At 40.1% G+C, this 12892-nt stretch overlaps 1 protein-coding gene across 1 annotated transcript in view; it reads left to right on the plus strand.

Annotated features, from left to right (window-relative positions):
- LOC121149894 (disintegrin and metalloproteinase domain-containing protein 32-like) overlaps positions 1 to 12892 on the plus strand; it is a 55818-nt gene that overhangs the window by 10369 nt on the left and 32557 nt on the right. Inside the window, exons 4-7 of the mRNA XM_040970563.1 lie at positions 3719 to 3794; positions 5910 to 5986; positions 6782 to 6959; positions 12269 to 12337. Of these exons, the coding sequence (XP_040826497.1) occupies positions 3719 to 3794; positions 5910 to 5986; positions 6782 to 6959; positions 12269 to 12337 (400 nt within the window). The remainder of the gene's footprint in view (positions 1 to 3718; positions 3795 to 5909; positions 5987 to 6781; positions 6960 to 12268; positions 12338 to 12892) is intronic.

The raw sequence follows: 12892 nt of genomic DNA on the forward strand, positions 1-12892 counted from the left end.
ACGAGTGGGATGCCTGGATCATCCCAGATCAACTTTTGATAGTCTTAGCACTCTCCACACTGATTCCCATACTGCCTACTCCAGTCTACACTCTCACCGATAGAGGATTAGGGTACCTTTCTCCCCACATCTACACCAGCAGACATTGATAGATTTCTGAATATAGTTCTGTATATCACTGGAGTGGCTAGAACCTCAGCGAGGTTTTCATTTCTGTTCCCCTTATTGATAAGGTGCTTGGAGCCTTTTTTTTTTTTTGTAAATGTGTTATTGTTTAATTTCATTCTTTCAGAATGTGTCTGCTCTTTTTCTTCACCCATTTTTAACTCAGTTGTTTGTTTTGTTTTTATTGTATTTTATTATTTTTTTTAAGGATTAATTCTCTTTTTTATTGGAGAGGCAGATATACAGAGAGGAGAGACCGAGAGAAAGATCTTCCATCCACTGGTTCAACCCCCCAGATCTGAAGCCAGGACCAGGAGCTTTTTCTGGGTCTCCCACATGGGTGCAGGTTCCCAATACTTTGGGTTGTCTTTGACTGTTTTCCCAGGCCACAAGCAGGAAAATGGATGAGAAGTGGAGCAGCTGGACATGAACCAGTGCCCGAATAGGATCCTGGCAGATGCAAGGCGAGGACTTTAGCCACTATGTTGTTAAATTTCTGAAGCTTTTTGTAAATTCTGGATATTGGTCTGCTATTTATTTTCTACTATGCAAATATATTCTTCCACACTACTGGTTGCCTCATTATGGTGTTAATCATTTCCTTTGTGGTACAGAAGCTTCTTAGTTTGATGTAGTCGTCTTTGTTCACTTTGACTTTGAACACCTGTGCTTTTGGTGACCTTTCTAACAAGCTTTTACCAATGCTTATATCATGTAGAGTTTTTCCTATGTTTTCCTCTAATAGTCTGATGGTTTCTGGGTACAGATTTAGGTATTTAATCCATTTAGAGATGATATTTTTGTAAGGAGACAGTTCAGGTGTCTTGCATCTTACTGCTATGTCTACCGTTCAATTGTCCTAGCAGCATTTGTTGAAGAGAGCAGGCTTTTCCCCTGGATTATTTTCAGTTTTCTTGTCGACAATGAGTTGTCTGGGGCCTCTGTTCTGTCCCATTGATCTTCCGCATGTCTGCACCAGTACCGGACTGTTTTAATGCCCACTGCCCTCTAGTGAGGTCTGGAATTGTGACTCTTCCAGGTTTATGTTTCTTCAGCAGTTTGGCCTTGACTATTTGTGATCTTTTGTGTTTCCATATGGAACTTTGCATTACCTTCACCCGCTCCTAGAAGAAGGCTGGGGTTTTGACTGGGATCACATCCATTCTGTGTTATTTTTGGTAATATGGGCATTTTGATTATGTTGATTTTACCAAACCAGGAGCATGGTGTGGTTTATTCCAAGGTATTTCAAGTTTCTCTCCCCTATTTAAAGGGGATTGTACTTACAAGTTCTTTTCAGTCATAGAGTTATTTGTGTCTATGTGGTTTATGTATCTGTGTATTTATTTCTTTATTTGTGTATTTGTGCCTTAGGTTCATTTGTTTTATATTCTGCTAATCTGCCAGATTTTCCTATAAGTTCCAATAGTGTTTTGACTGACTCTTTTGGTTTTCCTATGTAGAGAATCATGTCATCTGCTAATGAAGATAATTTTCATTTCTTATTTCCAATTTAAATTTCCTAAATTTCTTGACCTTGTCTAACAGCATTGATGAGGACTACCAATACTATGTTGAATAGCAGTGGTAAAAGTGGAGATCCTTGTCTAGTTCCAGATCTTGTTGAAAAAGCTTTCAGTCTTTTCCCATTAGGTATGATGTTGGGTTTTCATATACTGTTTTGCTTGTGTTTTAGAAGGTTCCTTCTGTGTCTATCTTGCTTAAGGATTTTGGGATGAAGTGGTCTGGGATTTTATCAACTGCCTTCTCTTCATCTATTGAGATGATCATATGGTTTTCATGTTTCAATTTGTTGATATGGTGTATCACATTTATGTGATTCAGTTGTGCATGTTTGATCACCCCTGGTATAACAGAGATAAATCCCATCTGATATGGATACATGATCTGTCTGATGCACTGTCGGAGAATATTGGTTGAGGATTTTTGCCTCTATTTTTGTCAGGGGTATTGGTCTGTAATTTCCTCTGTTGTTTTGGTATTAAGGCAATGTTGGTTTCATAGAAGCATTTGGAATGATTGCTTTCCTTTCTACTGTTTTGAATGGCTTGTGGAATATTGGGGTAAGTTGTTGAAATGTTTGGCAGAATTTAGCAGTGAATCCATTGGGTCCTGGGCTTTTGTCCCAGCCTCCCATGCTATACTTCTACTGGTGTCATAGATCCATGTTGCCCCTGTTGTCACATGTGGTGTCCACACTGTTGTCTGCCAAGCCTTTCTCCCACTCAGGGTTCCAGTAGCATCCTGGATTAGGGAGACATCAGTTGTGACTTCAAACTGTATCAAAGGGCTCTCCCTGGTGCTCATTTCCAGCTTTGTTTTTTATTTTCACTCCTTGCAGCAACCTGCTGTCAGTTAGGTCTGAGGACAATCCTGACCTATTTTAATAGAACCCATGAGATGCCACGTTGGTGTGATGTTCCCAATGGGACCAATAGAGTGCCCTGAGCCAGTGGTGAGTTCTTCTGGCTGAGCGTAGGTTCAGCTCACTGTTGTTCTCCCGGAGCCTTTGACGCAGAATTCAGATCAATTCAAATTCAATCCCTGTACCACTCCACTGTCTGCTGCTTGCCTGAGTCCACAGGTCTCCCGGATTCCCACTGCTGTTGGCTGTCCAGGATTGGGCCCTCTCTGCTGCTCCTCGCTTGTTCGTTCACCACCTGTTTTATTGTGTTTCCTCCTATCCCACCATCTTGTTCCTCTAAACCTGAGGAAATATTTTAAAGAAGGGGAATGTAGCTAGGTGTGTAGATTGTTCCAGAGTCATTTTATTTGGCTTCAAACTACATTGAACATGTGATAACAAGGGGGTCACATGTAAAGTTTTCGAGACTGATTTCAGTAGACAACAGAAGCTTCTGGGTAGTCGAGGATGTCACCTTGAGTGAGGAGCGAGTGTGAGGTGAGGAAGCATAACTAAAAAAGATAGCATGTACAAAGTGCGATACTAGAAAAGGTTTGTCTTTAAGTGCAATACGTGTGCTAAAATGAATATTAATTTATATTTTGTTATAAAAGTAAAACTTGCACAAAGCCATAGGACTTCCATGGAGAGATTAGAAAATCGCCACACTTTTTCGTCTGGTTTACACCTCAGTGAATGTAAAAACAGTTTTTCCCTTTGTGTTGTAGTCTCCTTGTAAAAGTTAATGACATTAGGAAAAGTATGCTACTAAGTGTTTTTCTGTGCATAAAGTTGAAGTGTATCTCAAAAATATTGCTTCTATTTGAGCACTAGCAGACATTTTTCTCCATGAAGTTATGGTGAAAATTGCAAAAATTTCCTGCCAAATCGTATCTGTCAAAATGATTTAGCTCTGCGCCTGTGCCACGAAAGCTGCCATAGACAGCAGGTGACACATGGTGTACTCTGCTCCAATAAAGCTGTCATAGACAGCAGGTGACACATGGTGTACTCTGCTCCAATAAACCCTCTTTACAAGTGTAGGATGGGTCAGATTTGGTGTGAGGTTGTCAGTTTACTGTTTCAAAAAAAGGAAAGCTTTTAAAACTCCCTCTTTCTTATGTTTAGGTATTTTCTAGCAGATGATTTTATCATTTATATGTATAATCAAGGATCGATGGAGTCTTTTTCTTCAGATAAACAGGTATAATTTAAGTTCTGTGTCTTACACACCTTTAAAAGCCTTTTTCTCCCCCAATGAATAATTGCTTTTATAATGTGTGAATTCTCAATAGTTATAAGGGATGAAAACACAGTATACACAGTATATACATAAATACATATGACATTGATTGATAAAGATTCATACACATGTACACAAGGATATATTCCATCCTTTGATAAAGGTTCAAACATACACACACATGTGATACTCATTAAGATTTGACTTTCCTGAAGTCTTAGTAAACTAATGGCATACTATTTTTGGCTTGGCGGTTACATAATGTTTGGAATATAGGTGCAATTCAGTTATTTATATTCTGTTGGATAAATGAAAGTAAAATAATAAGAATAGCATACAAAGTGTTTTGTACATTAATAGCAGCCATCTCTTGTATCATGCTTCCCCTTTCCCTTCCTGCCCCTCCGTGAGTCCTACTCACTTAGTCCTCCAAGCAGTGTTTCGGCAGTCTCTGTCTTCCTCGCCTTCAGTCGCTGATACCACTCATTTCCAAGTAAGCTTCACATCCAGACGTGGTCCCCCGAACAAGCTCTCTTTCACACTTTGCTGGTCTTCCTAGTCAGTTCACATCAAGGCAACCACACTGACTCCATAGAAACCTAGTTGGAGGGCTTCCCATTGTTGTCCCATTGCTCACAAATCAACAGCCAAATTAATTTCAGATTCTTCCATGCTTCACACAGTCCAGCTCCCTTTACCTCTCGGGTCTCATTTACTTTATTCATTATCTTAATTTATTCTAGTTATCCTGCTCTCCTGTCTGTTGTTATACATACACATTCTGAATACATATGTCCTCCCTTCAAAAACTTTTTTTAGAAAGATATATTTTTATTGAAAAGGCATGTCAGATTTATGGACAGAAGGAAAAACAAAGAGAAAGATCATCTGTCCGTTGGTTCATTTCCCAAATGGCTGTAGTTTCCAGAGCTGAGCCGATCTGAAGCCAGGAACCAGGAGCCAGGAGCCAGGAGCTTCTTCCAGGTTTCCCACGTGATGCAGGGTCCCAAGGCTTTGGGCCGTCCTCCACTGCTTTCCCAGGCCGCAGCAGGGAGCTGGATGGGAAGCAGGGCTGCTGGGCATGAACCAGTGCCTACACGGGATCCTGGTGCTTGCAAGGAGAGGATTTAGCCATTGAGACATTGCGCCAGGTCCTCAAAACCGGTATTTTCTACTTATTAATGTCTTCTCCCAAGATAGCATATACTCTCGTTTTTTTTTTTTTTTTCTTTTTTTCAATCTGCTCAGAATAACTGTTTTGGTCCTTCACTAACCCCTGTTTTAAATTGTATTCTTACTCTTTATGGTCTTTGTGGTTGCATCAGTTTTTCTTTGCCCATTGATAACTTTCAAAATGTGATGCACCATTTATCTGACCTATTTTTTTGTCCTTCATGAAATACAGATCTTCGTAAGAGAGAAGCTTTTTTTTTTTTTTAATTTACGAATTATTTTTGTTCTGTTTTTATTTACTAATGCAACACCAGTTCATAGATTTGAGCCCGTTATCTAATCAGCAGAAAATTAAAATCTGCTGAAATATTGAACTGGCCACACATTGCTTCCCTTTCCTGGGTAGAGAGATCGTTTTGCATGCCGGCTCCCTGTCATTTCCTTAACTCAAAGGAATATGTCAATAAGAAATACTGATCAAGTCCCTGACTGTATTGCTGGAGAACAGTTGTCTTTCTACTTTTATTTCTTGAACTCTGACCTTTCTCAAGTGTTGATCATCATAGGTCTCTAAAGAGCAGCATAGAGAAATTGAATGTCATTGAGATTCACAGTCTTTCCCGAAATCTTGAACACATGCTTTAATTTACTTATAGGAGAATCATTTCATCTAAAGGAAGAAAACACACTTGGAAGCAGAGCATAAAATAGTATTATTCCCAAAGCATAATCTAAAAAGAGTAGTTAATACGGTCAAAGTGGCAAATACATGGTGACTTTTTCTGAATGCCGCTTGGCAAACCAGGTAGCGTTGGGAAACTATTCAGAACACTCAATATAAGTTAAAGAAAAACAGGAGAAAGTTTTGTGACTTCCCAAGTAACCGCCTTCTCTCTTTCCTAGACTCACTGCTACTATCAGGGATATGTTGAAGGATATCCAAATTCCATTGTCATACTCAGCACGTGCTCTGGACTGAGGTCAGAAAGTTACGCTGTCTGCCTGGAGAAAATGTGCCGTTGATATTAAATGTGCATCTAGAGGAGGATTCTTATGTCAGCATCATTTGATTGCATCCTTATTTCAACACATTTTAGTTTTACATTCCTAATTGACTAGGCACCTTCCTAAGTTCCTGAGAGGTTAGATTCTGTTTCCTTGTCCATCTAAATTTTCTCGAGTACAGAAATGACACTTGGGAGTGCTTGATAACAGTAAGAAGGAGAAACAAAATTTAAGAGAGCTGATTTTTTTTTCTAGTAAATGCAGTATTCATGATTTCTCAACATATATCCCACTGTTTTTAAGACGAGCATCACATATTTTTTTGAAGAGATTGTGTTTAGTGTAAGCAAACAGATATCATAAAAACATAATTGTAATTGTATTTTTCTAATGTCACCATCATGGACTATTTCACAATTGTCGGCTTTTTTCTGTTTACTGTGACTTTCTATTCACTATTAAACTGTGTCATTGACATGGAAAACATATGAGCTGTTTAATCATTGTAATGCAATGTGCACTGACTAAGTCATTTTTTGTATACCTGGATACTGAGTTGGCAATTTGCCATTTGGAATGGGAAATCATTTTTTTTTTTTTAACGGATTAGGGAAATACCTGTCTCTTTGTAGTTATCCTTACAACAGAAGTGCAATATTTATACTGAAAACATTAGGTATCTTTGTTTCGTTTAAAATTTCAATTCTGTCAAAGCTTCATGAAACAAATTTGGCTAAAAGCAATTCGTTTTTGTTTTTTTAATTTTTCAGAGGCATACTGCAGTTTGAAAATGTCTCTTATGGAATTGAGCCTCTGGAATCAGTAGTTGAGTCTCCATATCTTGTTTATAAATTAGGGAATGAAAACAAGGAATTTTCAAGTTTCAACAATGATTCCGAAGACACAGGAAAACACCCCATGGACTACAATATTTATATAGATGAAAATGTGAGTTGTGTATGTTTTATTACTACTTTCAAAGCAGTTATTGGTTCATAAAATAAAAGTGTGTTAGGCTATTGTTTGCCTGTAGCAGTCCTTTCATATCAACAATCTAATCTTAACAATGTCTTTCAAGACAAATATCAACTTTTTCCCTCACAACAATCTATCACGTAATGATTATGACCTGCTTTGTTTATTTTATTTTTAATTTTTAAAAGATTTATTTATTTTATTACAAAGTCAGATATAAGGAGAAGAAGATCTTCTGTCTGATGATTCACTCCCCAAGTGACTGCAACGGCCAGCACTGAGCCGATCCGAAGCCAAGAGCCAGGAACCTCCTTCAGGTTTCCCACGTGGGTGCAGGGTCCCAAGGCTTTGGACCGTCCTCAACTGCTTTCCCAGGACACAAGCAGGGAGCTGGATGGGAAGCAGGGCTGCTGGGATTAGAACCAGCACCCATATGGGATCCCGGCGCTTTCAAGGCGAGGACTTTTAGCTGCTAGGCCACCGCACGAGGCCCCGTTTTTTATTTTCAATGTTAATATTATTTTTCTAAAAATTAAAAGTTATTGCTTAGTAAGTTAAAAGTTATTCCGTAGAGCAATGATAGAGAAATAGAGTTTTAATTTAGTCGGTGTTGACTGCATTCTTGCTTAGATGCCATACACAGAGTTGCCAGGTGTGACCTTGCAGACTGTCCACCATGCTGTCTGTGTCACTGCAAGTGATGGTCCTTGTAAAGTCCTTGCGGAAACAAGCGACTAAATGCCATGATAACGGCAGCACCTACATAGATTAAAAGAAAGGATGTGGCATTGCTATTTGTCTCCAGTAAGTGTCCTGCCCAACTCCTGTCAAGTTAAGGAAAATATACAAATAACAAATCTCAGAATTTGACCAAGCATGCAAAAAAGATGTAGTTCCTTGAACCCCATCACATGTAGTTGGGGGCTATTTTAAGAAGTTATAACTGATGACACGTGAGCAGAACTGATCTGTGCCCCCTCTGAGATGAACTCTAGAGGGAAATGTCTTATCTTCCATACTTTTTTTTTCCCCTGCTGGTCCACATTTCCAAGGATGATATCATATGGATAGCAAGGCAGAATAAATTTTATTCTTAGAAAAATTTGCATAATGGAACCACAAATGCCTACCCTGTTTAAGTTACCAATGGGCTCCTGGCTCTGTTGTAATAGGATAAGACTCAGTGTATTCTGTATAGTTTCAGATATAGGTATATTTAAAACTAATTTTTTTGTAACAGATTAGAAAATTTTAGTAATAATTTAGGAATGAGATTTCCAAGGCTTGGATTAATTGGCAACGTGAAGAGTGTTGGTGCTCTGCCCAAATGCTCTTGAACTTGCTCCTGTTGTATTTCTGTAAAGGTGTGGTGGATGTTAGAATACTCTGTCTTTACTCTGTGATTTTGCTTTGTAACAATTGGCAACTGTGACCTTTTAATTTGTTTCCAATGCCCTGGTGGCAAGGAAGGGAGCTCACATCTGGCACTGATTCTCCAAAGGGTGACAGTGGATGAGGCTGCGCCAGGCCAGTGCCCAGGTGCATTCCTAGGTGCTTTAGCAGGGAGCGGAACAGGAACTGGTGCACCAGAGTCTGGAGCTGGTGTCCCTGTGGGCAGCCAGCTTCCCAGGCTCAATCACAAAGCGGGCCTGGCCCTGAGTGCACATTCTTGTATGGCTGCCACCTGCTCCTAAGCCTTCTTCTAACATTGCTTACTCAGTTACTCTCAGGGTAAATGCTGTAAAAATAAACATCCCCCCCGCAAAAAAAATTTTTTTTAATGCAAGAATTCTGACTCAGGCCTGTCTTTCCACAGCAATGTGGTTCCTTTTAAGCATTTATACACATTCAGTCTCTAATGAAATGATTTCACAGTTGAGCACATATCAAGCCAATTGATGGTTTTTGTAACATCCTAACTGTAGGGAGCTGCTTCTCCTCCCGATCCATGGATGTGCCGTGCAGTATATACGTAAATAGAAAGTGAAGCAGTGAAGAACAGAAGTGAGTTCCTTAATGCAAAGTGGCAAAAGCTCCCCCAGGCAGGGGATGTTTCAGAGACATTCCCCGAGTTGGGAAATGGTTCCTCTTATAAAGGCTGGTCTCTACGTATTTTTCCCTCTCTCTTTACTCTTATGTTGGAAATAATGGCCTCTCACATAGTGTATGCAGTAATGATTTTTTTTTTTTAGATTGGCTCCATGAGCATGAAAGAAGTCAGAAAGTGGACCCCCTATTTCTATGCACAAGCACAGGTCGAGAGTATGACCCTCTCTGTCTACACACAAGAATGGTCATACTAAACATTTTTCCATATACCTCAATCTCAGGTGTCTATTGCACCTACTTTAAATTTGCATTTTGTTGGCATTCCACTCTCCCGCCCTGGAGGGGTAGAAATCTAGAATTGGGAAAAAAAAAAAAAAGGCCACTGGTGTTCTGTGTTCTCATCTCAGTGGTCTTCTTTCCCTGTGGTTGGAAAGTGACAGGCTCTGTAAGGCAGGTTGAGAAACTCAGGCTACTTAGCGACATTACTAGTTGTCTGGAATAGTGGGAAAAAAGGTGACAGAAAAGCACAAAGCTCCCCTTGGATTCGCTTAATGATTTTCATTAAAGCTGGAATAACTGCACTAAGAATTGAAGTCATGTGGATGAATGCATAGAACACTGAAATCTGTGACTTATAAGGAACAGAGTTTTAACCCTGATGATGGAAGATTCCTCTTGATAATGCAGAAGGAAGCATTTCAAGAGCAGCATGCCTGTCAGTGGACCTAAAAGAAGTGTCTAGGCCATTCCGAGTGCCAGTTGTGGAAGACGATAATAATATTACCTAAATAGAGGATTTTTTAAAACACAAGATCCTACCCAGCCTTTCAAGCTGAGATGTAAAAGGCCATCAGCAAAATAACTGAGTGAATGAACAAGTAATTTTAAAGATACCTGAAGTCATTAAAACGCCTGTGGCCTGGGAAAGCAGAAGACAATGGCCCAAAGCCTTGGGACCCTGCACCCTTGTGGGAGAGCAGGAAGAGTTTCCTGGCTCCTGGCTTCAGATGGGTTCAACTCTGGCCATTGAGGCCACTTGGGCAGTGAACCAGAGGGTGGAAGATCTTTCTATCTCTCCTTATGTCTGTAAAACTGCCTTTCCAATAAAGAAATCACTCTTAAAAAAAGAAATGGGGAGGAAGGCCAGAAGGAGGAAAGCAAGCATGAGAAGGAAAAATGCAATGCTGTGTTCTTAGACCTTTATCTGTGGACTATGCTGAATCTGTTTAAAACTGAAAAACTAAAAACAGACAAAAGTTTAAAAGTGAGAAACACAGCCATCAAAGTGAGAAAGAGCACACGTTTCATTATAATTAAACCTGAAAATGGACGTAAGAGAGATGGAGGGATCCATGTCTGAAGAATGAATGAAAGCACTAGAACTAGAGCTTCAGCCTTGTCAGAATCATGATGGTGCCTGAAAAAATTAATTTGCGTTTTGAGATTCTAACCGGTTTATTCGTAGCGGACTGACATCCATTCGGATTCATTTTTAAAACTGTGATGGTGTAATGAGTAGAATTTTTACTCAGCCAATAATATAATACAGAATGGTGGATATTCTCTTCCCTTCGTTTCTCACCCTCCTGCCCTTTTACCTTGCCTTCTTCTTCTACTCTGCTTCTTCACTCCCCTCCCCTCCTCTCCCCTCCCCTCCCCCCTCCCCTCCTCTCCCCTCCCTTCCCCTCCCCTCCTCCTCCCTCCCCTCCCCTCCCCTCCCCTCCTCCCTCCCTTCCTCTCCTCCCTCCTCCCTCCCCTCCCCTCCCTCCTCCCTCCCCTCCCCTCCCCTCCCCTCTCCCTCCTCCTCTCCCCTCCTCCTCCTCCCTTTCTCCTCCTCCCCTCCCCTTCCTCCCTCCCTCCCCTCCCTCCTCCCTCCCTCCCCTCCCCTCCCTCTCCCCTCCCTCCCCTCCCTCCTCCCCTCCCTCCCTTCCCCCTCCCCCTCCCCTCCCTCTTCCCCTCCCTCCCTCCTCCCTCCCCTCCCCTCCCCTCCCTCCCCTCCCTTCCTCCCCTGCCCTCCTCTCGCCTCCCCTCCCTCCTCTCTTCTTCCTTCCCTGCTGAAGTCTTCTCATTTTTTTTGTCTCTCTGTTCTAATTCTACCCTGCTCCTCCCACTTCTCCCATCTTCTCTTGCCTGTTGTTTTCGTAATGCACAATCCTTTGTCTGTGAGATAAAACTTAGGCAATAAATCACTGCCAAAGTAGCTTGGATTTGCCCTGTGTAACTCCCCCCACCACACTCAACTGTCAATGATAAACTAATTAGAAAAATCAAGAAAAAAAGATAGAAAAGGGAGCATTTAAAAACTAAGGCAACTAATAAAATGCATATAAAAAGGAAGCCTGTTTCTGAATTTGAAGGAAAAAAGATTATGTGAAATTTATTCCCTGATGTTAGAATCATTGAATGAAAACATAGCAACAATCAGAGACTTGGGGCATAGGTGATGGACTTATGAGTTTAAACAATGTGCAAAAATAGTGTATAAAATGGTGTATGAGAGTCACAGATTACCTCCGTGTGAGTTTCAATATCAGCCTCGTTGTGTGATCTTCTACTGCATTCGTCAGAAGGTAAGTCAAGGGGTAGTGTCTGAAGAGATGGAGTGATGAGCAGATACTGGATGAGGGTTATATGGAAGTAAGAAGTTTGGGTAGTCTGATGCACAGCAGGATAGCTATAGATAACCAACTGTTCATTCCTCTATTAAAAGAAAAAACAACTTCAGTATAGGATTGTGAATGTTTTGAACATAAGGAAATATTAGGCATTTGTGGACATATCTGAGTCCTGATTTCATATTGTAAACATGTATTATAGCATCACATATATTCAATAACTTTATAGAACTTGCAGATATTAATTGTTTAACTGAAAACAAAAATAGTATAAAGGACTTGTTGTGTTTTTGACAAAAATATTGTGGTGGGGGCCAGCGTTGTGGTGTGGCAGGTAACGCTATTGTCTTGTGCAACAGCATGCTGCAGGGGTTGTGCACACGTTTGAATCTAGAGCTCGACTGAGTAATATATTACAGCTTTGTAACCCATATTCTTCTGACTAGAGTCCATTGCCGTAAGACGTAAAGCACTGATAATTGTTATGAACCAATTTTAAAAAGCAAATATTGACATATGCTCGTAAGACTATGGTAATACAGTTTTAATGAAGGATTTGCAGTATACAAACTATGAAAGATTTCAAGTGTTTTGTGCCGCTTTTTTTTTTTTTTTAAGCTGGAACCACCTGTTTTGGATGTATTTCCTCTTTATTTAGAAATGAACATCGTGGTGGACAAAGCTTTGGTATGTAGCTTGATTTTGCTTTCTTTTTGCTTTTAAATATTGCTACCAATGTATGATTTCTCACAGTTTACGAGCAACTAAAAGACTCTGAAATTTTTGCTTGCCTGCCATACTCAGAAAAATAGGAAAGCATGCTAGCTGAAAAACCCAAGTAGACGAGATATGGTGCATCGTAAATGTTTTATTTTGAATTTTTACGTAACAATTTTACAGAATTAAAGGATTGTTGCTGGTCATTTACATTGTAAGGGCTTTGTTGATCTTATTTATTGATCTCATTCATACTGGTTTTAATGGAGATATGTGGTCATGATGAATTTTTTTTAAAACTTTTAAATCTTATTAGAGGGATGCTGTGAAGAGCAAGTAGTCTGTATTGTAGGGGATGTTTTGCTGTATTTATTAGGACAGAAGTTGTGGCCATGTAATAATCATCTGTAGAATGTATGAGGACGGCTTACACTGTAGGTCACGTGAATACAACATATGAGTAATGGGCAGAGGGTGAGGCCGGGAGTGATTGTACAATCATCTTGATGATATACAGGGATCAGG

Source organism: Ochotona curzoniae, unplaced genomic scaffold, assembly GCF_017591425.1.
Source record: "Ochotona curzoniae isolate NIBS_2020 unplaced genomic scaffold, NIBS_Ocur_1.0 contig_1976, whole genome shotgun sequence".
NCBI classification, from domain to species: domain Eukaryota; kingdom Metazoa; phylum Chordata; class Mammalia; order Lagomorpha; family Ochotonidae; genus Ochotona; species Ochotona curzoniae.